The 25027-nt window shown below is 41.0% G+C and overlaps 1 protein-coding gene and 1 long non-coding RNA gene across 2 annotated transcripts; one reads left to right on the top strand and one right to left on the bottom strand.

Moving 5' to 3' along the window:
- Positions 1–21693: 21693 nt before the first annotated feature.
- Positions 21694–24245, bottom strand: CRNN (cornulin). Its single transcript, XM_025858441.2, has 2 exons — positions 24106–24245; positions 21694–22971 (listed from the first exon to the last, which is right to left on the bottom strand). Exons 1-2 carry the CDS (start codon positions 24241–24243, stop codon positions 21694–21696), a joined length of 1416 nt encoding a protein of 471 aa, XP_025714226.1. The 5' UTR covers positions 24244–24245.
- Positions 21843–24245, top strand: LOC141371724 (uncharacterized). Its single transcript, XR_012376894.1, has 3 exons — positions 21843–21867; positions 22930–23392; positions 23970–24245. It is a non-coding gene; the product is annotated as an uncharacterized lncRNA (long non-coding RNA).
- Positions 24246–25027: the final 782 nt, after the last annotated feature.

Raw genomic sequence — 25027 nt, 5'->3', positions numbered from 1 at the left:
CACAGACACCCAGGCTCAGAAGGAAAGTAGATCCTTCTTGAGTGACAGACTCACATCTGCCAAACACAGAGACTAGAATTGGCAGTCATGATTTCAGTTAAACAATTTATAGCAAAAAACATAACTGTTGAAAGGACTGGTTACTCATCCCCTGAGCAATGCCTTTTCCTCCACATGGACAGCAATATCATAATTAGAAGCTGGTGATCACAGACTCAGAGGAGAAAAGTTAGTTTCCTGATTTGGAGGTTAATGGCATCTGGCCAGTCACCTGATAGAGGTCCATTGCCATCATAGACCTTGCCAATGGGACTTCGTCCTCTTGCCTGGACACAGACTGCTTGTATTCATCCAGCATCATTGACTTCCATGAGTCCCCCTTTCTACATTTAGCTGAATAGCTCCCCCTCCCTTCTGAATGAATGGTTCATACCTTAAAGGTGCAGTCAGATTCTGTTGGCTTGGACCCCATTTTTTCTTTTTAAGGTTGACTGTGAATATGTTTCTAATTTGATCCATTCCAGTGTTTAATATTTACAAGGAATCTGTTTTATTTATATCTAAACCTACCCACTGTAGCTTTCAGGCCCATCCAGCAAAGCACAGGAAATTACAGGGGGTAGGCTGCCTGCTCTCACCTCTGCTTGACTTCATTATTGCTGACCTTCTCTTTCAGAGCCACTTCTGCCTCATATTTCCCCCATTGTTCTAGGGTAACCCCCTCCTCTTTCTGGAAGCTCCCTGGAACATGGATCCTGAGAATGGCATCTCCTCCAGAAGTCAGTGGGCTCCCTGCTTTCATGGCCAGAATGTTCTACTAGGGCCAATGGTGGGATTGGAAGGGCCACTGTCTGTGACTTCTTCCCAATTCTGTTAGGTAAATTCTCACACATTCTGTGCCCTTTGCTTCTGTGAGGTGATCAATCACTAAGTTTCTATCCAAAAAGTCTGGGTTTAGTTTAACTCTGCTTTTTCTAACTGCATGGCTTTGGTAACAATAAAACTTTTTATTAAAAATAGAGCTACCTTATGACCCAGCAATTGCACTCCTGGACATTTACCCCAAAGACACAGATGTAGTGAAAAGAAGGGCCATATGCACCCCAGTGTTCATAGCAGCAATGTCTGCAATAGCCAAACAGTGGAAAGAGCTGAGATGCCCTTCAACAGATGAATGGATAAAGAAGATGTGGTCCATATATACAATGGAATATTACTCAGCCATCAGAAAGGATGAATACCCAACTTTTACATCAACATGGATGGGACTGGAGGAGATTATGCGAAGTGAAATAAGTCAAGCAGAGAAAGTCAATTATCATATGGTTTCACTTATTTGTGGAACATAAGGAATAACATGGAGGACATTAGGAGAAGGAAGGGAAAAATGAAGGGGGGGAAATCGGAGGGAGAGATGAACCATGAGAGACTATGGACTCTGAGAAACAAACAGGGTTTTAGAAGGGAGGGGGGAGGGGGGGATGGATTAGCCCAGTGGTGGGTATTAAGGAGGGCACATACTACATGGAGCACTGGGTGTTATACGAAAACAATGGATCCTGGATCATCACATCAAAAGCTAATGATGTATTGTATGGTGAAAAACATAATAAAATTTAAAAAATTAAAAAAACCTGTTTTCTTAGTCGGTATGAGCTTGGTTATATTTATATTTGCTTTTTCATAGTCACAGGGCTGTCTAGAGATTATATGACCTAATGTATGTGAAAGGGGAGATCAAGTTATTCTGTTTTTTCAACAAATAATTATTGAATGCTACTGTCTGCCAGGATCTACTTCAAGCACTGGGAAAAAAGCAAGAACAAAACAGGCAGATGCAATAATGATGACTTTACCGAGTTCCCTCCACTGAGGCTATATAATTTTGCATTCCCACCAAAAACTGAGTGCCTCTTCTCCACAGCATTGTCAACAAAGTCTGTTCTCAAACTTTTAGATGTTTGCCCAGCTGATGTTGAGAAATGATATCTTGATACAGTTTTAATTTTGTTTCTATTGTTATAAACAAGTTTTAGCATCTTCTCATATATTTAAGGATCATTTGAATGTCTTCTATTAACTATTTGTTTATATCTTCTGCCCAGTTATTTCTTATTTTGTGCATTTATGCCTTCTCACAACCTTTTTTTTAAACATTTTTTAAAAATTAGGTTCATGGGCAGAAGACATGAACACACACTTTGCCAAAGAAGACATACAAATGGCTAACAGACACATGAAAAAATGTTCATCATCATTAGCCATCAGGGAAATTCAAATCAAAACCACATTGAGATACCACCTTACACCAGTTAGAATGGCAAAAATTGACAAGGCAAGAAACAACAAATGTTGGAGAGGTTGTGGAGAAAGGGGAACCCTCTTACACTGTTGGTGAGAATGCAAGTTGGTACAGCCACTTTGGAAAACAGTGTGGAGGTGCCTCAAAAAATTAAAAATAGAGCTACCCTATGGCCCAGCAATTGCACTCCTGGGCATTTACCCCAAAGACACAGATGTAGTGAAGGGAAGGGCCATATGCACCCCAATGTTCATAGCAGCAATGTCTGCAATAGCCAAACCGTGGGAAGAGCCGAGATACCCTTCAACATATGAATGGATAAAGAAGATGTCCATATATACAATGGAATATTACTCAGCCATCAGAAAGGATGAATACCCAACTTTTACATGAACATGTGTGGGACTGGAGGAGATTATGCTAAGTGAAATAAGTCAAGCAGAGAAAGTGAATTATCATATGGTTTCACTTATTTGTGGAACATAAGGAATAACATGGAGGACATTAGGAGAAGGAAGGGAAAAAATGAAGGGGGGAAATCGGAGGGTGAGATGATCCATGAGAGACTATGGACTGTGAGAAACAAACTGAGGGCTTTAGAGGGGAGGGGGATGGGTAGGTTAGCTGGTGATGGTTATTAAGGAGAGCACATACTGCATGGAGCACTGGGTGTTATACGAAAACAATGAAGCATGGATCGCTACATCAAAAACTAATGATGTATTGTATGCTAACATAACATAATAAAATTAAATTTAAAAAATTAGGTTTGTTAGTGGTTTCCTACTTTGTTGTTCCAAAGAAATAGGTTGTTTACTTATTTACTTCCTTATGTACTTATTGTACTGCTTTTCTATTAGTCATTAATTTCTGCTCATACGTTTTAAAATTCTTCCTTATATATTTTTTGTTTTCTTCATTGATATTTTTCTAGATTTTTAATTTCCACTTTTAATTCATTTAATTCTTATACACTTGTAATTAAAGCTATGAATTTTCCTGGGAGCATTTATGTAATTAATACAGATCCTTATACATCTAGTTTAATTATCATTTTCTAAAAGTTCTTCAATTTCCTTTTGTATTCACCTCCTTTTTTCCAAGAGTTGTTTAATAGTGTGTGTCTGTTATTAATTTTAAGAAAACAGTAACAACAGAGAGATTTGGCAATATTCACTGATACTACATGAAGAATAGAAGAGAATAGAAGAATAGAAGAACACTATTTCTATTTTTTCTATTTTAAATACTACATTGAGATTTTTTTTGTTGCCTAATATTGAACATTCCATGTGTAGGAGGTGTAATTTTATTGTTGGGTTAATATATTGATGGGATATACATATATGTTTTATGTATATAAAACATCTTCTTTATCCATTCATCAGTTGATGGACATTTGGGATCTTTGCATAATTGGCTATTGTTGATAATGCTTCTATAAACATCGGGGTGCAAGTATCCCTTTGAATCAGTATATTCATATCCTGTGGGTAAATACCTAGTAGTGCAATTGCTGGATCGTAGGGTAGCTCTATTTTTAACTTTTTGAGGAATCTCCATACTGTTTATCAGAGTGGATGCATCAGTTTGCATTCCCACCAAGAGTGTAAGAGGGTTCCCCTTTCTCTGTGTCCTCGCCAACATCTGTTGCTTCCTGTGTTGTTAATTATAGCCATTCTGACAGGTGTGAGGTGACTTCTCATCATGGTTTTGATTTGTATTTCCCTGATGATGAGTGTTGTTGAGCATTTTTTCATGTGTCTGTTAGCCATCTGTATGTCCTCCTTGGAAAAATGTCTATTTATGTCTTCTGCCCATTTCTTAACTGGATTATTTGGTTTTTGGGTGCTGAGTTTGATAAATTCTAGATTTGAATACTAACCCTTTATCAGATATGTCATTTGCAAATACCTTCTCCCATTCTATAGGTTGCCTTTTAGTTTTGTTGATTATTTCCTTCACTATGCAGAAGTTTTTATCTTGATGAAGTCCCAAAAGTTCATTTTTGCTTTTGTTTCCCTTGCATTTGGAGTCATTTCCAGCAAGAAGTTGCTGCAGCTGATGTCAAGGAGGTTGCTGCTTGTGTTCTCCTCTAGGATTTTGATGGATTCCTGTCTCACATTGAGGTCTTTCATCCATTTTGAGTTTATTTTTGTGTATGGTGTAAGAAAATGGTGCAGTTTCATTTTTCTACATGTGTCTATACAATTTTCCCCACACCATTTGTTGAAGAGACTGTCTTTTTTCCATTGGATATTCTTTCCTGCTTGTCAAAGATTAGTTGGCCATATAGTTGTGGGTCCATTTCTGGGTTCTTTATTCTTTTCCATTGATCTGTGTCTGTTTTGTGTCAGTACCATACTGTCTTGATGATTACAACTTTGTAATATAGCTTGAAATCTGAAATTGTGGTGTCTCCAGCTTTGTTTTTCTTTCTCAGGACTGCTTTGACTATTTGGGGTCTTTGGTAGTTCCATAAAATTTTAGGATTGTTTGTTCTAACTCTGTGAAAAATGCTGGTGGCACTTTGATAGGGATTGCATTAAATGTGTAGATTGTTTTGGGTAGCATAGACATTTTAACATGTTTGTTCTTCCATGAGCATGGGATGTTTTTTCCATTTCTTTGTGTCCTCTTCAGTTTTTTTTCATAAGTGTTCTGTAGTTTTCAAAGTACAAATATTTTACCTCTTTGGTTAGGTTTATCCCTAGGTATCTTATGGTTTTTGGTGCAGTTGTAAATGGGATTGATTCCTTGATTAATCTTTCTGCTGCTTCATTACTGGTGTATAGAAATGCAAAAGAATCATGGGACACTACATTAAAAACTAATGATGTACTGTATGGTGACTAATGTAACATTAAAAAAAAGAAATGCAAAAGATTTCTGTACATTGATTTTGTATCCCGTGACTTTGCTGAAGTCATGTATCAGTTCTAGGAAAATTTTTGGTGGAGTCTCTAGGGTTTTCTACACAGAGTGTCATATCATCTGTGAATGGTGAAAGTTTGACTTCTTCCTTGCTGATTTGGATGCCTTTTATTTCTTTGTGTTTGACTGCTGAGGCTAGGACTTCCAGTACTATGTTAAATAACAATCATGAGAATAGACCTCCCTATCTTGCTCCTGATGGTAGAGGAAAAGATCTCAGTTTTCCCCAATGAGGATGATATTAGCTGTGGGTCTTTCATATATGGGCTTTATGATGTTGAGATATGTTCCATTGATTCCTACATTGTGGAGGGTTTTTATGAAGAATGGATGCTGTATTTGTCAAGTGCTTTTTCTGCATCTATTGAGAGAATCCATGGTTCTTATCCTTTCTTTTATTAATGTGCTCTATCGTGTTGACTGATCTGTGACTATTGAAACAAGAATAAATCCCACTTGATCATGGTGAATGATTCTTTTAATGTACTGTGTATTCAGTTTGCTAGTATTTTTTTATTTTTATTTATTTTTAATTAATTTTATTTTATTATGTTAGTCACCATACATTACATCATTAGTTTTTGATGTAGTGTTCCATGATTCATTGTTTGTGTATAACACCCAGTGCTCCATGCAATACGTGCCCTCCTTAATACCCATCACCAGGCTAACCCATCCCCCCACCCTCCTCCCATCCAAAACCCTCAGTTTGTTTCTCAGAGTCCAGTCTCTCACAGTTCATCTCCGCCTCCGATTTCCCCCCTTCATTTTTCCCTTCCTACTATCTTCCTTTTTTTTTTAACATAATGTATTGTTTGTTTCAGAGGTACAGGCCTGTGATTCATCAGTTGTACCCAGTTCATAGCGCTCACCATAGCACATACACTCCCCATTGTCCATCACCTAGCCACCCCATCTCTCCCACCCCCCACCACCCCAGCAACCCTCAGTTTGTTTCCTGAGATTAAGAATTCCTCATATCAGTGAGATCGTATGATACTTGTCTTTTCTCTGATTGACTTATTTTGCTTAGTTTGCTAGTATTTTTTAATTTAAATTCAATTAGTCAACACATAGTACATCATTAGTTTCAGACATAGAGTTCAGTAATTCATCAGTTGCATATAACATCCAGTGTTCATAACATCCTGTGCCCTCCTTAATGCCCATCACCCAATTACCCCAAGCCCCCACCCACTTCCTCTCCAGCAACCCTCAGTTTGTTTCCAATAGTTAAGAGTCTCTCATTGTTTTTCTCCCTCTCTGATGAATTCCCATTCAGTTTTCCCTCCCTTTCCCTATGATAATCTGCACTGTTTCTTATATTCCACATATGAGTGAAACCATATAATTGTCTTTCTCTGACTTATTTCATTCAGCATAATACCTTCCAGTTCCATCCATGTCAGTGTAAATGGTAAGTATTCATCCTTCCTGATGACTAATATTCCATTGTATACATGAACCACGTCTTCTTTATCCATTCATATGTTGATTGACATCTCAGCTCTTTCCAAAGTTTGGCTATGTGGACATTGCTGCCATAAATATTGGAGTGCAGGTGCCCTTCAGATCACTACATATGTATCTTTGGGGTAAATACCTAGTAGTGCAATTGCTGGGTCATATGGTAGCTCCCTTTCTTAAAGAACCTCCATACTGTTTTCCAGAGTGGATGCACCAGTTTGCATTCCCACCAACAGTGTAAGAGTGTAACCCTTTCTCCACATCCTCGCCAACATTTGTTGTTTCCTCACTTGTTAATTTTAGCCATTCTGACTGGTGTGAGGTGGTATCTCATTGTCGTTTTAATTTGTATTTCCCTGATGCCAAATGATGTGGAACATTTTCTCATGTGTCTGTTAGACATTTGTATGTCTTCTTTGGAGAAATGTCTGTTCATGTCTTCTGCCCATTTCTTGACTGGATTACTTGTTGTTTGGGTGTTGAGTTTGAGTAGTTCTTTATAGATTTTGGATACCAGCCCTTTATCTGATGTCATTTGCAAATATCTTCTCCCATTCTGTCGGTTGTCTTTTAGTTTTGTTGACTGTTTTCTTTGCTGTGCAGAAGCTTTTTATCTTGATGAAGTTCCAAAAGTTCATTTTTGCTTTTGTTTCCTTTGCATTTGAAGTCATGTCTAGCAAGAAGTTGCAGCAGCTAAGGTCGAAGAGGTTGCTGTCTGTGTTCTCCTCTAGGATTTTGAGGATTCCTTTCTCATATTGAGGTCTTTCATCCATTTTGAGTTTATCTTTGTGTATGGTAAGAAAATGGTCCAGTTTCATTTTTCTACGTGTGTCTATCCAATTTTCCCCACACCATTTTGTTGAAGAGAATGTTTTTTTTCCCCATTGGATATTCTTTCCTGCTTTGTCAAAGATTAGTTGACCATAGAGTTGAGGGTCCATTTCTGGGTTCTTTATTCTGTTCCATTGATCTATGTGTCTGTTTTTGTGCCAGTACATACTGTCTTCTTCATGATTACGGATTTGTAATATAGCTTAAAATCCAGAATTGTGAGACCCCCAACTTTGGTTTTCTTTTTCAACATTCCTCTCGCTATTTGGGGTCTTTTCTGGTTACATACAAATTTTAGGATTGTTTGTTTCAGCTCTATGAAAAATGTCGATGGTATTTTGATAGGGATTGAATTGAATGTGTAGATTGCTCTGAGTAGCATGGACATTTTAACAATATTTATTCTTCCAATCCATAGCATGGAATGTTTTTCCATCTCTTTGTGTCTTTCTCAGTTTCTTTCATAAATGTTCTATAGCTTTTAGAGTACAGATCCTTTACTTCTTTGGTTAGGCTTATTCCTAGGTATCTTATGGTATTTGTTGCAATTGGCTATGGGATTGACTCCTAATTTCTCTTTCTTCTGTATCATTGTTAGTGTATAGAAATGCAACTTATTTCTGTGCATTGATTTTATATCCAGCCATATTGCTGAATTGCTGTATGAGTTCCTGCAATTTTTGGGTGAGGTCTTTTGGGTTTTCCACATAAAGTATTATGAGATCTGTGAATAGTGAGAGTTGACTTCTTTGCCAATTTGAATGCCATTTATTTCTTTTTTTGTCTGATTGCTGAGGCTAGGACTACTAGTACTATGATGAAGAGCAGTGGTGAGAGTGGGCATCCCTGTTGTGTTCCTGACCTTAGGGGAAAAGCTCTCAATTTTTCCTCATTGAGAATGATATTTGCTATGGGATTTTCATAGATGGCTTTTATGATTTTGAGGTATGTTCCCTCTACCTCTACATGGTGGAGGGTTTTTATCAAGAAAGGATGCTGTACTTTGTCAAATGCCTTTTCTGCATCTATTGAGAGGATCATATGCTTTCTTGTCCTTTCTTTTATTAATGTGATGTATCACATTTATTTTTTATTTTTTATTTTTTTAGTTTTTTATTGTTATGTTAATCACCATATATTACAACATTAGTTTTTGATGCAGTGTTCCATGATTCATTGTTTGTTCATAACACCCAGTGCACCATGCAAAACGTGCCCTCCTCAATACCCATCACCAGGCTAACCCATCCCCCCACCCCCCTACCCTCTAGAACCCTCAGTTTTTCAGAGTCCATCATCTCTCATGGTTCGTCTCCCCCTCTGACATACTCCCCTTTTCTTCCTCTCCTGTTATCTTCTTCTTTTCCTTTTTTCTTAAAATATGTTGCGTTATTTGTTTCAGAAGTACAGATCTGTGATTCAACAGTCTTGCACAATTCACAGCGCTCACCGTAGCACATACCCTCCCCAATGTCTATCACCAAGCCATCCCATCCCTCCCACCCTATCACATTTATTGATTTGTGAATGTTGAACCACCCTTGCAGCAGAGGAATAAATCCCACTTGGTCATGGTGAATAATCCTTTTAATGTAGTGTTGGATCCTATTGGCTAGTATCTTGGGGAGAATTGTGGCATCCATGTTCATCAGGGATATTGTCCTGTAATTGTCCTTTTTAGTGGGATCTTTGTCTAAAGGTTTTGGAATCAAGGTGATGCTGGCATCATAGAATCAGTTTGGAAATTTCCCTTCCATTTCTACTTTTTTGGAACAGTTTGAGAAGAACAATTATTTGCTCTTCTTCAAATGGTTCATAGAATTCCCCTGGGAAGCCATCTGGTCTTGGACTTTTGTTTGTTCAGAGATTTTTGATTACTGACTCAATTTCTTTACTAGTTATGGGTCTCTTCAGGTTTTCTATTTCTTCCTGTTTCAGTTTTGGTAGTTTAGGCTTCATTTTCTGTTTCTTTTCTAGCTCCTTTAGCTGTAAGGTTAGGATGTGTATTTGAGACTTTTCTTGCTTCTTGAGACAGGCCTGTATTGCAATATACTTCCCACTTAGGATCATCTTTGCTGTATCCCAAAGGTTTTGGACTGTCATGTTTCATTTACATTTGCTAATATATACATATATATATATGTATATATCTTCTTTAATTTCCTTTTTAACCCATTCATTTTTCAGTAGTATGTTCTTTAATTTCCACGTATTTGTGGTCTTTCCACATTTCTTCTTGTGGTTGACTTCAAGTTTCATACAGTTGTGGTCAGTAAATATGCATGGTATGATCTCAATTTTTGTACTTGTTGAGGCCTGATTTGTGACCCAGTATATGATCTATTCTGGAGAATGTCCCATGTGCACTCTGAAAAGAATGTGTGTTCTGCTACTTTAAGATGAATTGTTCTGGATATATCTGTTAAGTCCATCTGGTCCAATGTGTTATTCAAAGCCATTGTTTCCTTGTTGATATTCTACTTGGATGATCTGCCCGTTGCTGTAAGAGGGGGTGTTAAAGCCTCCTACTATTATTGTATTATTATCAATGAGTTTCTTTATGTTTCTTATTAACTGATTTATATGTTTGGGTGCTCCCAAGTTGGGGGCATAAGTATTTACAATTGTTAGATCTTCTTGTTCGATAGACCCCTTCATTATGATATAGTGCCCTTCTTCATCTGTTACACTCTCTGGCTTAAAACCTAGTTTTTCTGATATAAGTATTGCTACTCTGGCTTTTTTTTTTTTTTTGATGTCCATTAGCATGATCAATAGTTCTCCATCTCCTCATTTTCTTTTTTTTTTATGTTATGTTAATCACCATACATTACATCATTAGTTTTTGATGTAGGGTTCCATGATTCATTGTTTGTGTATAACACCGGTGCTCCATTCAACACGTTCCCTCTTTAATAGCCATCACCAGGCTAACCCATCCCCCCACCCCCTCCCCTCTAAAACCCTCAGTTTGTTTCTTAGAGTCCATAGTCTCTCATGGTTTCTCTCCCCCTCCGATCCCCCCTTCATTTTTCCCTTCCTACTATCTTCTTCTTTTTTTTTTTTTAACATATAATGTATTATTTGTTTCAGACATACAGGTCTGTGATTCAACAGTCTTACACAATTCACAGTGCTCACCATAGCACATACCCTCACCAATCTCTATCACCCAGCCACCCCAACCCTCCCAGCCCCCACCTCTCCAGCCACCCTCAGTTTGTTTCCTGAGATTAAGAATTCCTCATATCAGTGAGATCATATGATACATGTCTTTTTCTGATTGACTTATTTTGCTCAGCATAATACCCTCCAGTTCCATCCACGTCGTTGCAAATGGCAAGATTTCATTCCTTTTGATGGCTGCATAATATTCCATTGTATATATATACCCCATCTTCTTTATCCATTCATCTATTGATGGACATCTAGGCTCTTTCCATAGCTTGGCTATTGTGGACATTGCTGCTATAATCATCGGGGTGCACATACCCCTTCGGATCACTACATTTGTATCTCTGGGGTAAATACCCAGTAGTGCAATTGCTGGGTTGTAGGGTAGCTCTATCTTCAACTTTTTGAGGAAACTCCATACTGTTTTCCAGACTGGCTGCACCAGCTTGCATTCCCACCAACAGTGTGGGAGCGTTCCCCTTTCTCTGCATCCCTGCCAACATCTGTCGTTTCCAGACTTGTTAATTCTAGCCATTCTGACTGGTGTGAGGTGGTATCTCATTGAGGTTTTGATTTGGATTTCCCTGATGCAGAGCAATATTGAGCACATTTTCATGTGTCTGTTGGCCATTTGGATGTCTTTGGAAAAATGTCTGTTCATGTCTTCTGCCCATTTCTTGATTGGATCATTTGTTCTTTGGGTGTTGACTTAATAAGTTCTTTATAGATTTTGGATACTAGCCCTTTATCTGATATGTCATTTGTAAATATCTTCTCCCATTCTGTTGGTTGTGTTTCGGTTTTGTTGACTGTTTCTTTTGCTGTGCAAAAGCTTTTTATCTTGATGAAGTCCCAATAGTTCATATTTGTGCTTGCTTCCCTTGCCTTTGGCAATGTTTCTAGGAAGAAGTTCCTGTGGTTGAGGTTGAAGAGGTTGCTGCCTGTGTTCTGCTTCAGGATGTTGATGGAATCCTGTCTCACATTTAGGTCTTTCAACCATTTGGAGTCTATTTTTGTGTGTGGTGTAAGGAAATGGTCCAGTTTCATTCTTCTGCATGTGGCTCTCCAATTTTCCCAACACCATTTGTTGAAGAGACTGTCTTTTTTCCAGTGGACATTCTTTCCTGCTTTGTCGAAGATTAGTTGACCATAGAATTGAGGGTCCATTTTTGGGCTCTCTATTCTATTCCATTGATCTATGTCTTTTTTCTTTTTCTTTTTCTTTTTTCTTTTCTTTTTTCTTTTTTTTTTTTTTTGGTGCAGTACCATACTGTCTTGATGATGACAGCTTTGTAATAGAGCTTGAAGTCCGGAATTGTGATGCCACCAGCTTTGCTTTTCTTTTTCAACATTCCTTTGGCTATTCAGGGTCTTTTCTGGTTCCATAGAAATTTTAGGATTATTTGTTCCATTTCTTTGAAAAAAGTGGATGGCATTTTGATAGGGATTGCATTAAATGTGTAGATTACTCTAGGTAGCATTGACATCTTCACAATATTTTTTTTCCAATCCATGAGCACAGAATGTTTTTCCATTTCTTTGTGTCTTCCTCAATTTCTTTCATGAGTATTTTATAGTTTTCTGATTACAGATTCTTTGCCTCTTTGGTTAGATGTATCCCTAGGTATCTTATGGTTTTGGGTGCAATTGTAATTGGGATCAACTCCTTAATTTCCCTTTCTTCTGTCTTGTTGTTGGTGTATAGGTATGCCACTATTTTCTGTGCATTGATTTTATATCCTGCCACTTTACTGAATTCCTGTATGAGTTCTAGCAGTATTGGGGTGGAGTCTTTTGTGTTTTCCATATAAAGTATCAGATGATCTGCAAAGAGTGAGAGTTTGACTTCCTCTTTGCCGATTTGGATGCCTTTTATTTCTTTTTTGTTGTCTGATTGCTGTGGCTAGGACTTCTAATACTATGTTGAATAGCAGTGGTGAGAGTAGACATCCCTGTCGTGTTCCTGACCTTAGGGAGAAAGCTCTGTTTTTCCCCGTTGAGAATGATATTGGCTGTGGGTTTTTCATAGATGGCTTTTATGATATTGAGGTGTACCTTCTCTCCCTATATTCTGAAGAGTTTTGATCAAGAAAGGATGCTGTACTTTGTCAAATGTTTTTTCTGCATCTATTGAGAGGATCATATGGTTCTTGTTCTTTCTTTTATTAATGTGATGTATCACATTTATTGATTTGTGAATGTTGAACCACCCTTGCAGCAGAGGAATAAGTCCCACTTGGTCATGGTGAATAATCCTTTTAATGTAGTGTTGGATCCTATTGGCTAGTATCTTGGGGAGAATTGTGGCATCCATGTTCATCAGGGATATTGGTCTGTAATTCTTCTTTTTGATGGGGTCTTTCTCTGGTCTGGGGATCAAGGTAATGGTGGCCTGATAAAACGACTTTGGAAGTTTTCCTCCCTTACTATTTTTTGGAACAGTTTTAGAAGAATAGGTATTAATTCTTCTTTAAGTGTTTGGTAGAATTCCCCTGGGAAGCCATCTGGCCCTAGGCTTTTGTTTCTTGGGAGATTTTTCATTACTGCTTCAATTTCCTTAGGGGTTACAGGTCTGTTCAGGTTTTCTATTTCTTCCCGGCTCAGTTTTGGTAGTTTATACATCTCTAGGAATGCATCCATTTCTTACAGATTATCTAATTTGCTGGCACATTTTTGCTTATAATATGTTCTTATAATTGTTTGTATTTCTTTTGTGTGGGTTGTGATCTCTCTTTAATTCATGATTTTATTGATTTGGGTCATTTCTCTTTTCTTTTTGATAAGTCTGGCCAGGGGTTTATCAATATTATTAAATCTTTAAGAACCAGCTCCTAGTTTCGTTGATCTGTTCTACTGTTCTTTTAGTTTCTATTTTTTGATATCTGCTCTGATCTTTATTATTTCTCTTCTCTTGCTGGGTTTAGGCTTTATTTGCTGTTTTGTTCTCCAGCTCCTTTAGGTGTAGGGTTAGGTTGTGTATTTGAGACCTATCTTGTTTATTGAAAGCTATATACTTTCCTCTGAGGACCGCCTTTGCTGCATCCCAAAGATTTTGAACAGTTGTGTTTTTATTTTCATTTGTTGCCATGAATTTTTTAAATTCTTCTTTAATTTCCTGGTTCACCCATTCATTCTTTAGTAGGATGCTCTTTAGCCTCCATGTATTTGAGTTCTTTCTGACTTTCCTATTGTGATTGAGTTCTAGTTTCAAAGCACTGTGGTCCGAAAGTATGCAGGGAATGATCCCAATCTTTTGGTACTGTTTGAGACCTGATTTGTGACCCAGGATGTGGTCTATTCTGGAGAATGTTCCTGCGCACTAGAGAAGAATGTGTATTCTGTTGTTGTGGGATAGAATGTTCTGAATATGTCTGTGAAGTCCATTTGGTCCAGTGTGTCATTTAAAATCTTTATTTCCTTGTTGATTTGTCCATTTCAGTGAGGGGGGTGTTAAAGTTCCCTACTATTGTTGAATTTTTTCAATGTGTTTCTTTGCTTTTGTTATTAATTGGTGTACATAATTGGCTGCTCTCATGTTCGGGGCATAGATATTTACTATTGTTAGATCTTGTTGCATAGACCCTTTAAGTACAATATAGTGTCTTTCCTCATCTCTTATTATAGTCTTTGGTTTAAAATCTAATTTGTCTGATATAAGGATTGCCACCCCAGCTTTCTTTTGGTGTCCATTAGCATAGTAAATAGTTTCCACCCCCTCACTTTCAGGCTGGAGTTGTCTTTGGGTCTAAAATGAGTGTCTTGCAGACAGCATATCAATGGGTCTTGGTTTTTTATCCAATCTGATAGCCTTTTTTTTTGATTGGGGCATTGAGCCCATTTACATTCAGGGTAACTTTTGAAAGATATGAATTTAGTGCCATTGTATTGCCTGTAAGTTGACTGTTACTGTATATTGTCTGTGTTTCTTTCTGGTCTATGTTACTTTTAGGCTCTCTCTTTGCTTAGAGGACCCCTTTCAATATCTCTTGTAGGGCTGGTTTCATGTTTGTAAATTCCTTTAGTTTTTGTTTGTCCTGGAAGCTTTTTATCTCTCCTTCTAGTTTCAATGACAGCCTAGCTGGATATAGTATTCTTGGCTGCATATTTTTCTCATTTAGTGCTCTGAATATATCATGCCAGTCCTTTTTGGTCTGCCAGGTCTCTGTGGATAGATCTGTTGCCAATCAAATGTTTCTACCTTTGTAGGTTACAGATCTTTTGTCCCAACCTGCTTTCAGGATTTTCTCTTTGTCTCTGAGACTTGTGTTTTACTATTAGATGTCAGGGTGTTTACTTATTTTTATTGATTTTGAGGGGGCTTCTCTGTGTCTCCTGGATTTTGATGCCTGTTTCCTTCCCCAAATTAGGGAAGTTCTCTGCTATAATTTCCTCCATTAGACCTTCTGCCCCTCTCTCTCTCTCTTTCTTCTTCTTCTGGGATCCAATTATTCTACTACTGTTTCATCTTATGGTATCACTTATCTCTCGAATTCTGTCCTCATGATCCAGTAGTTGTTTTTCTCTCTTTTTCTCAGCTTCTTTATTTTCCATCATTTGGTCTTCTATATCACTAATTCTCTCTTCTGCCTCATTTGTCCTAGCAGTTAGAGCCTCCATTTTTGATTGCACCTCATTGGTAGCCTTTTTGATTTCAACTTGGTTAGAATTTAGTTCTTTTATTTCTCCAGAAAGGGTTTTTCTAGTATCTTCCATGCTTTTTTCAAGCCCAGCTAGTATCTTTAAAATCATCATTCTGAACTCTAGTTCTGATATCTTACTAATGTCCATATTGAGTAGGTCCCTGGCAGTTGGTACCTTCTCTTATTCTTTTTTGAGGTGATTATTTCAATCTTCTCATTTTGTCCAGAGGAGAATAGGTGAATCAGAGAACAAAATGCTAACAGGGTAATACGACCCCAGAAAAATATACACTAAACAAATCAGAAGAGACCTGAAACTGGGGGAAAAGAAAGGGAAAGAAAGAAAAAAGAGAAAAAAAAAGAATATGATCAAATATGATCAGGCTGGTGCATAGATCAGTGCCACACACTAGATTTTGGGGGTATTTTGGTCTGTTAGAAGAGACTACCTCCCAATATTTTATTTTATTTTTTTAAAGATTTTATTTATTTAATTGACCGAGAGAGACACAGCGAGAGAGGGAACATAAGCAGGGGGAGTGGAGAGGAAGAAGCAGGCTTCCCGCTGGGCAGGGAGCCCGATGTGGGGCTCAATCCCAGGACCCTGGGACCATGACCTGAGCTGAAGGCAGACGCTTAATGACTGAGCCACCCAGGCACCCACCAATTTTAAAGAAAGTAAAATTATATATGTACATAAATAAGGGTAAGTACGATGAAGGGATGGAATATGAGTATAATGCTGAAAATTATAAAAGACTTTATAAAAGGAATTGATATGAAGTTGGTTGAAAAAAGAAAGAAGGGAATTTAAAAAAAATGGGAGAAAATGTGATCAGACAGGAGACTAGAACAAAGCCATACACTAGAGATTTAGGGGATAATGTGGTCTGTTAGAAGAAACTATCCCAAAATTTTAAAGAGAGAACAACTTATACATATGTACCAAAAATAAGGTTAACTACTATGAAGGGATTGAATATGACTCTAAAAATGAAAATAAAAAAGATTTTAAAAAATGGATTGATAAGATGTTGGTTGAAAAAGGGGAAAAGAAAAGTTCAATAAAAAAAGAAAAATTTAAAAAAGAAAACTAAAAAAATTAACTTTGAAAGACTAATGAATCAGGGGGGAAAAAGCCATGAATTCTGTGTGCTGTATTCCGGTAGTGCTGGATTTCTGCCGTTCTCATTGATCGGCAAACTTGGTCTTGGCTGCCTGTTCTTGCTGATCTCCTGGGGGAGGAGCCTGTTGCTGTGGTTCTCAGGTGTCTTTGCAGGAGGCAGAATTGCCCCGCCCTTGCTGGGTCTGGGCTGAGTACTTGCTCAGGTGTGCTCTAGGGAGCTTTTGTTCCCTGCAAACTTTCCATACAGCTTCCGATGCCAAGAGTGAAAATGGTGGCCTCCCAATCTCCACTCTGGAAGAGCTGAGAACTCGGGGCCCCACTCCTCAGGTAGCCCCCAGAGAAAAGCAGTCAATCACTCCCGTCACCCTGGTCTCTGGCTGTACTCCATGCTCACCTGGCCTGTGACCGAGCATTTCTATCTCTGGCACACGACCCCATGTGGAGTCTCCAAATCCAGCAGATCCCTGCGGTGCGCTCCTGTGCCACTCCTCCTGGGGGAGGAAGGGGAGTCTCCCCAGGTCTGCCACTTGTTGGGTCCCTGCCCAAAGAGCAGTGGCCTGACTATGCCATGGATCATGGTTTATGGCAACCCCTAGCTGAGAGCCCACTCTTTGGCTCCGTCTCTGCCGCCCATGTGCAGTCTCCAAACCAGCAGATTACTTTGGTGCGCTCCCGCGCCACTCCTCCTGGGGGAGGAAGGGGAGTCTCCCCAGATCTGCCGCTTGTTGGGTCCCTGTCTGAAGAACAGTGGCCCGACTGTGCAGCGCATCACAGTTTATGCGGACCCTGAGCTGAGAGCCCACTCCTTGACTCTGTCTGTGCAGCCGGCTTCCCCGCTCTAATACCTGGGAGCTCTGCTGCACTCAGGCAGTCTTTCTGTGACCCTGAGAGTCCTGAGACCACACTGTCCCAGTGAGAGTTCCACCCCCTGCTTAGCCACTGGAGTGACTTCCCTTGGCAGAGTCGACTTCTAAAATTTCCAATTTTGTCTCTGCAGCTCTATCACTTGCCAGTAGCGGCTGACAGAGGCCCCCTCCCCCACTGTCTATCTTCCGGAATATTGCCTCGGATTCACTTCTTCACACATCCTACCTTCCAGAAAGTGGTTGCTTTTCTGTTTACAGAGTTCCTGCTATTCTTTTCTTCGATCTTCTGTTGAGTTTGTAGGTGTTCAGAATGGTTTGATCCCTATCTAGCTGAATTCCTGGGACCAGATGAAATTTAGGTCTCCTACTCCTCTGCCATCTTGCTGTTCCCCCCTCCATCTCCTCGTTTTCAATCTGTAGGTGTCTTTAGGTCTAAAATGAATCTTTTGTAGGCAACGTATAGATGGGTCTTGTTTTTTTTTTATTCGTTCTGCTTTCCTATATCTTTTGATTGGAGCATTTAGTCCATTTACATTCAGAGTAATTATTGATAGATATGAATTTCGTGCCATTGTATTACCTGTAAAATTGTTGTTTCTGGAGATCTTCTCTGTTTCTTTCTAGTCTTTGTAGCTTTTGGTCTTTCTCACTCAGAGTCTCCTTTAATATTTCTTGCAGTCTGGTTTAGTCATCACAAATTCCTTTAGTTTTTTTTGGTCTTGGAAACTCTTTATCTGTCCTATTCCAAATGACAGCTTTACTGGATAAAGTCTGCTTGGCTGCATGTTTTTCCCATTCCACATGTTTAATATATCATGCCACTCTTTTTCCTGCCTGCCATTTTCTGCTGCGAACCTGATTTGTCTTCCCCTATAGGTTAAAGACCTTTACTCTCCTGCAGCTTTTAGGATTCTTCCCTTATCTCTGTATTTTACTAATTTTACTACTATATGTCTTGGTGTTGACCTGCTTTTGTTGATTTTGATGAGTGTTCTCTGTGTTTCCTATATTTGGATGTTTGTTTCCTTCCCCAGATTAGGGGAGTTTTCAGCTATAATTTGCTTAAATAAACCTTCTGCCCCCTTTTCCCTCTCTTCTTCTTCTGGAACTCTTAGGATATGAATGTTATTACACTTTATGGAGTCATTGAGTTTCTTAAGTCTCCATTCATAATCCAATATTTTTTCCTCTTCTTTTCAGCTTCATTATTTACCATAATTTTATTTCTATATCACTTATTCATTCCTCTGTTTCTTCCATCATCCTTGTGGTCATTACACCAGTTGGTTTTGCAACTCAGTTATAGCTTTTTTATTTTACTTTATTTTATTTTGGCCTGACTAGTGTTTAGGTCTTTTATGTCTGCAGTAAGGAACTCCCTGGTGTCTTTTATGCTTTTCTGAAGCCCAGCTAATAATCTTATGATTGTTGTTTTAAATTCTGGATCAGGCATATTACTTTCATCTGTTTTAATTAGATCCCTGGCCTTGACCTCTTCTTGTTCTTTGTTTTGGGATCAATTCTGCCATCTTGACATATCATCTAGGTCTCTGTCTTCTGTGTGTTAGGAAAGCCTGCTATGTTTGCTGCTCCTGAGAGTAATGGCTTTATGAAGAAGAGATCCTATACTGTTCAGGGCCTTGTGCTTCAGGAACTGTTTCTGGTATATGCTTTCTGTACTCTGCTGTTTTGTTTTAGCTGCTCTTTCCCTCAGGTCAGTCCTCTGCAGTTGCCTGCAGTGGGGAGTGTTTGAACCTTGTCCACTGTGTGATGAGTTTTAACTTGTTGTGTTTTGATCTGCTTGTTTAAAAAGGCTAGATCCTAATTTCCCTAGAACTTAAGATTTGCAGATCTCTATGGTCAGTAGAGTTGGTGTGTGTGGGTGGTGGTGTTTGTGTTGGTCTTCTGGGGGAGAGGCCTGCTGCCCCGAATCTCAGGCGACTTGTCCTAGTGGAACTGTACCTGTAGGGCACAGTGGCACAGTGCTTGGTGTAAGTGGCTCCAGCCTCCACCAGGAGTACTGTATTTCTCACTGAAGTTGATCAGTGGCATCAACCCACTCTTTTGTCCTTGGAGTGGGGCATTTGCACCTGCCACTATTCAGGAAAGCCCTCACAGAAGAGCAAACAATCTCCCCTCTTGTGTCCCTGGCTTCTGTCATAACCCTGCCTTAACCCTGTCTGTGTCCAGGTTGTCTGCCCACTTGGAAGTGCAGTGCTCCTGTGTTTTATCTCAAGCACACTGGCTGGGCTTCAAAACTCCACATTTTAGAGATCTGGTGGAGCACAGACCCATGCTGATCCTCTGAGGGAGGGTCTTACTGTGCTGGGGCTGGTACTGGTTTGTTCCTGAAGGCAGTTACAGGAATGTGCAGGAGCTTGAAGTTTAGAGTTTAGAGTGCAGCAAAAAGCCAGTGTCCAGGCTGGCTCTCCTCAGGAGGTGTCTCTGCTCCTATGCTTATAACAGAGCTCGCTGGCTCTTTTGTCCCTAGAAAGGCCATGCCATATCTCCCAAAAGCACTCCAAGAAGGGGAACTGTCTCTCCCAGTGTGACCCAGGGATCCTCAGACCATGCTTCCTGCTCCTGGCCTCCACCCTCCTTCTCCACGGGAATGCCTCTACACCCACCAGGTTCCACCCTGGTGATGGCAAGGACTTCTAAAACATCAGACTTTGAGCTCCATTGCTTATAAAAACTTGCAATAATCAGCCCCTCTCATTTTCTCCATCAGTGATTTTGGGGAAGTATTGTTCTTGGGCAATGCTCTGCGCCCTGTTCTCTCTCTCTCTCTCCTCTCTACCTGATCAGGGCTCCCTTCCCTCTGTAGCTTCCATGACGCTTTTCTCCCCTAAATTGCATCTTTGCACCTCCTATCTTCCATGATGTGGCCTCTTCTCTCCCTCTAGTTCTGCAGTTTTTTCTCTCAATCTTCAGATAGATTTCTTAGGTGTTCAGAATGATTTGATATTTATCTAGCTGTGTCAAAATTGAGGCAAGCATGGGATCCTCCTACTTCTCCACCACTATAACTCCTCCCCTGCCTAGGGGTTGTTATTCACCCTAACACATTTTGTTTTCTCCTTGGAGATTGCCCTTACTTCCTGTATACCAAAATGAAATGGAGAATATGCTTTATGCAGGATCTAGTTATTTTGTTGTGGAAGACCCTTCAGAGTATCTAGTCTGCCACACTGCCAGAAGCAGAAGTCCCCTTATAGTTTTTACACAGTTGTCTCCCATCCAAGTACTAACCAGGCCCGACCCTGCTTAGCTTCCGAGATCAGACGAGATCGGGCGCGTTCAGGGTGGTATGGCCGTAGACTTTTACACAGTTGTCATAGGCTCCACTTGAAACCTGTGGACCCAGTGTTTCTGAAGTTAGGTGGATAAATCTATATTTTAAAAACTACCTCTGAGGTGATTATTACAATAAACCAGAGTTAAGAATTTTTACCCCAGAACTTGTTCATATCCAGCAGGTGAAATGTAATGAAAGGTCAGAGCTGACACAGAGGAGGAGCCAGGGCTCTAGTTCTTGGCTCAGTTCCTGGTAGCTCATGCCTTTCCCTTCTTTCCTACACAGTCCTCAGTGGCCTTCTTCCATTTATTAGTAACCTTAAGTCAGCCTTCCTATGTGAACTTACATGTGAACAGAGACTTAACACTCTAGAATTAGAGCCTACCTACCTACCTAAATTCTCCTTGTTTTTTAAGGGTATTGCAAAAAAGCCTTTTCTGGTTGAAAACTTTTCTGATCCACTCTGCCAAGTATAAAACTATAATATCTACTCTCTTCACATTTTTGTAACTCTTGGAATCTTGTGCAATATTTTCTCAACCAGATGCTCTTCTAGGGTAGGGACCATGTTGAGCTCATTATCACAGCCCTGTAGCCCTTAACCCATCATGTGGGTTCAATAGTGATTGAAAGGGACATGAGCTTAGTTGCTTAGGAAGGTTTTATTGGTGCATTAGGATAGATGGGGCAATGGACAGATGGAAGAGATAAAAGTAGCTCTGAAACCTCCCACAAACTAAGGTGAATTTGGCACAAATGGTTTACTGGCTCTGTGTCTTCCTGTTCCTGAGGGTGTCTGTACAGCAGAGCAGCTCAGAGGAGTTTAAGATAGAAAGCACCTTGCAGAAATGTTTTCATTGAGAAAGACCTAAGAGAGAAACACCATGATTAAGAACTGATGTCCAGAGACATGCCAACTGGACTGGTCAGGGCAGGACAAGCCAACCTTGAGGAAGAAGGTATCTTCTTCCAGTACTGGGCACTTTATTCTGGGGCTAGGACATTCACAGCTTGTTGCTCTTGAAGTAGGAATATAGCCCCCTGGCTGTGAGGCCTCACTTGCCTTCTGGCCGGGCTGCCTCCTGGCCCTGGGCTGAAGGCATGCCAATGTGCAGGCTGCCCTGGTTCTGCCTTGAGGTCACCATCTCCCTTGTGTGGTCATCCACCCACTCCTGGGTAACCACTGTGGGTTCTCTCTCTCCCTGCCCACCTGTCACAGTACACCTTGGGTGAGTGTTGCTCCAGTCCTGTCTGCCTGTCAGAGTGCTTGCCCCAGCCTGGGTCTGTCCTCCCAGCTTTCTCTCTCCTGCCTCATAGTGGCTCACTTGTGTCCATCTTTGACCACTGCCTGACTGCCTCTGAGTCTGTCCCTCATCTCTATCCCCTATGTGACTTGCAGTCTGGCTCCTGTCCTGTGCCATGGTCTGGGTGTGTGTCTGGGTTTGTGACCCTGCCTGTGTCTGAATGTGTTCTCCTGTCACCACTTCACTTGTTTGGCACCAGTCTTGACCCTGAACCTCAGTCCCTCTGGTCTGGCCATGGGTGGACTCCTGTGGCTGTGTGCCAGGCCTTCCTATCTGACGGCTCCTGTCCTGCTCCATGGCCTGGGCGGCACCTCCCGGTGTCTGAACATGTTCTCCTGTCACTATCTGGCTTGTCTGGCTCCTATCTTGACCCTGGACCTCAGTCCCTCTGGTCCGGCCATGGGTGAACTCCTGTGGCTGCGTGCCAGGCCTTCCTATCTGATGGCTCCTGTCCTGCTCCATAGTCTGGGTTGCATCTCTCTGGGTCTGAGTTCCAGTTCCAGTCATTGGGTCACTTGTCTGGTGTGTTCTGTCCTGTTCCCTGGTCTGTGACTGTCTCTCTGACTCCCTCTGTCTGGTCTGGTGACTCTTGGCTTCTCCCACTCTCTGGGTCTGCTGCACATGTCCCCCAGCTTGTGTCTGCTGACTCTCTCTCTCTTGTCTCTGAGATTCAGACTGCCTGTCCTGGCCAAGATCCTGACCATGGGTCTGAGCCCCAATCCCTGCCTGTCCTCTGGAGGCCTGAGTGCTCTGTCCACATTGGCTCCCCTCTCGATGCTGTCCTTCTCTAGCCTGCCCCACTTCAGCTCTCCTGCTCTGTTCTTTCCCCAGCTCTTGTGAGGCCCCAGTGGGAAGGCTCCTAGACTCTTGAGATCCACAAGCCCCAGCAGGACTTTCACTCATTGTCTTGAAACAGGCTTGGGCAACTTTAAACACCAGGACCAGGAATTCCTTGAATTCCACAGTCCCTGTATCATCTTCATCCAGCAGGTGCAGGACTTCATCCACAGTGGCAGGATCATGTGGTTCCTGTGGAGAAGAGGCCAAATCAGCATCTCTCCCTTGAAGAAAGTGTGGTTGGGCCAGTGCACTCAGCTTTCAGGCTTCCCACCCCTGAACGGAGCCCACTTGTGCTGGCCGCACACCACTCACATAGCTACAGCAGCCCTAACATGAAATCACTTTCAGTGTGCAGTCCTGCCCCTCTTGTAAGGGTAGAAAGCACCTTTCGTTATGTATCCTCCATGCCTGGCATAATTTCTGGGCTATAGGAGAACTGGATCAAGATTCAATGAAGAATGAATGAAATGATTGAGCTCATAATGATTCTTTGGGTTGTCCATGGCCCCTGGCACCTGGCATTGAACAGGATTCTCTCCAGCAACCCCAACACCAGGAGAAGCATAGCAGGAACATGGCCCCAAGAGGATTCTGTGAGATCGTCACTGAGGTTCAGGTGTTTTTTGAAAATGGGGTGGGTGGGGTCTGGTGGAACCACACGTTGCCCTGAGTATGCATTCTGTTGTGTCTACATTGCTGTCTCTAAGACCATCATCCTGGTTGCTTTAGTTGCAAGCCAAAGACAGGGAGAAACAGGGAAATGCCTCAAGGCCCTGGGTCCGCTTTGCCAGTGGTTGGGGGAGTGGGGAGGGGCTACGGAGTATTCCCCCAGCTGATAATAACCAAACTGCCCTCCAAAACTCATTTCTGTTGTGACCACTCAGCTAATATTTTTGAGCAACTGCAAGACACAGAGCTATGCTTTTAATGAATTCTTATTAATGGATGATCAAATTTCTGATAGACATAAGAAGTAGTTACTATATCAGATTTAAGAAACAGCAGAAAGCAGCAATTACTTTCATTTCTGGAGTATTCAAAGGCTCTGTTTCTCTCTGAGCTGTCCCCTGTGACTCCTTTCACCTTGTTTCCAAATTAGAATTAATTGAAGTCAAAGTATTTTCTCTAAGGACCAGGCCTGTCAACTGCTGTGACTGTCTCTTGTTCCTTTGCCTTCCCTCTTTCAGCCTGCACAGCTGCCAGGAGGCCTGGTGGGCCTGGATCCAATGGCTGTCTCCTCAGATTCCTGAGGCAAAGCATCTGCAGGCAAACCTGTTTCCTCTCTCCTCTCTGGCCCTCCCCACCTGGCCGGGCACATCATACCACAATGACATCAGCAAACTCATGTTCTAGGAGCCTTTTTAGCTCCCCCCGGATGAGCACCGTGCAGCTGCCCTCGGTTCTGGCGTAGCGCCTGAAGGCTTCGATGATCCCATTAATGTTTCGCAATAACTGAGGCATCTTTGGACTCAAGCTGGAGAAAGAAACAAAGCCCCCATGGGGGCTCCAAAATCAACCTTAGCGTTTGCTCCTGCTTCTTCCAGGTCTCTTCTTGCATTTTCAGCTCTGCTTCCGGTGTCTCAGTCTGGGTCTTCCCTGCCCTTTCCTACTTAATGGATTTTATGAATGGGAAGGAGGGGCACACCATGGTTAGTGGCAGGCTCCAGAGTCAGGACTTCTATGCTAGCCTCACCACCTACCTGTCAGGTGAGCTAGGACAGGTTGCTTTGCCTTTCCATGCCTTGGTTTACTCATTGTGAAAGGAAGGTAATCCTATCAAGTATGTACTTGATAGGATTATTGTGAAGATTAAAAGGGATAATTCATATAAAGTATTTGGCAGATGCTGGCTTATACTAAGTGGCAGTTATTAAATATCATTATGATATTATTATACACATACCTAATGTTTTTACATCTATGTAGACTACTGCTCACAAAGCATTTCCATATGCATCATCTCTTGTTCTCCTTATTATCTCCACTTTTTTATAGGTGAGGAAATAGGTTCAGAGAAGTTAGGAGATTTGCTCAAGGCCCCACAGCTTGGGGGAACCAAGAAACCAAGAACCCGTATCTCCTTAACCCAAATGCAATGAGCCTTCTAGACTGTTCCCCGTGGACAGTCTATCCAGTCAATGGTTGTCTGTTATATGATGTTAGGGTCCTGCTGGGAACACTGACAGGCAATAAATACATATGTAAGTCAACCCCTGCCTCGGGTGGGGCCAAGCAGGAACATCAG

The sequence above is a fragment of the Callorhinus ursinus genome, unplaced genomic scaffold (assembly GCF_003265705.2).
Source record: "Callorhinus ursinus isolate GAN/ISIS: 27379988/994484 unplaced genomic scaffold, GSC_fseal_2.0 scaffold90, whole genome shotgun sequence".
NCBI classification, from domain to species: Eukaryota; Metazoa; Chordata; class Mammalia; order Carnivora; family Otariidae; genus Callorhinus; species Callorhinus ursinus.
Note: the sequence above shows the minus strand (reverse complement) of the source record. Positions and strands in the feature narration are given on the sequence as shown.

Coding starts and splice junctions, on each gene's coding strand:
- CRNN (XM_025858441.2), bottom strand. CDS start 24,243: ATGCCTCAGTTATTGCGAAACATTAATGGGATCATCGAAGCCTTCAGG. Junction 22,972..24,105: donor AGTTTGCTGATGTCATTGTG/GTATGATGTGCC, acceptor TCTTCTCCACAG/GAACCACATGATCCTGCCAC.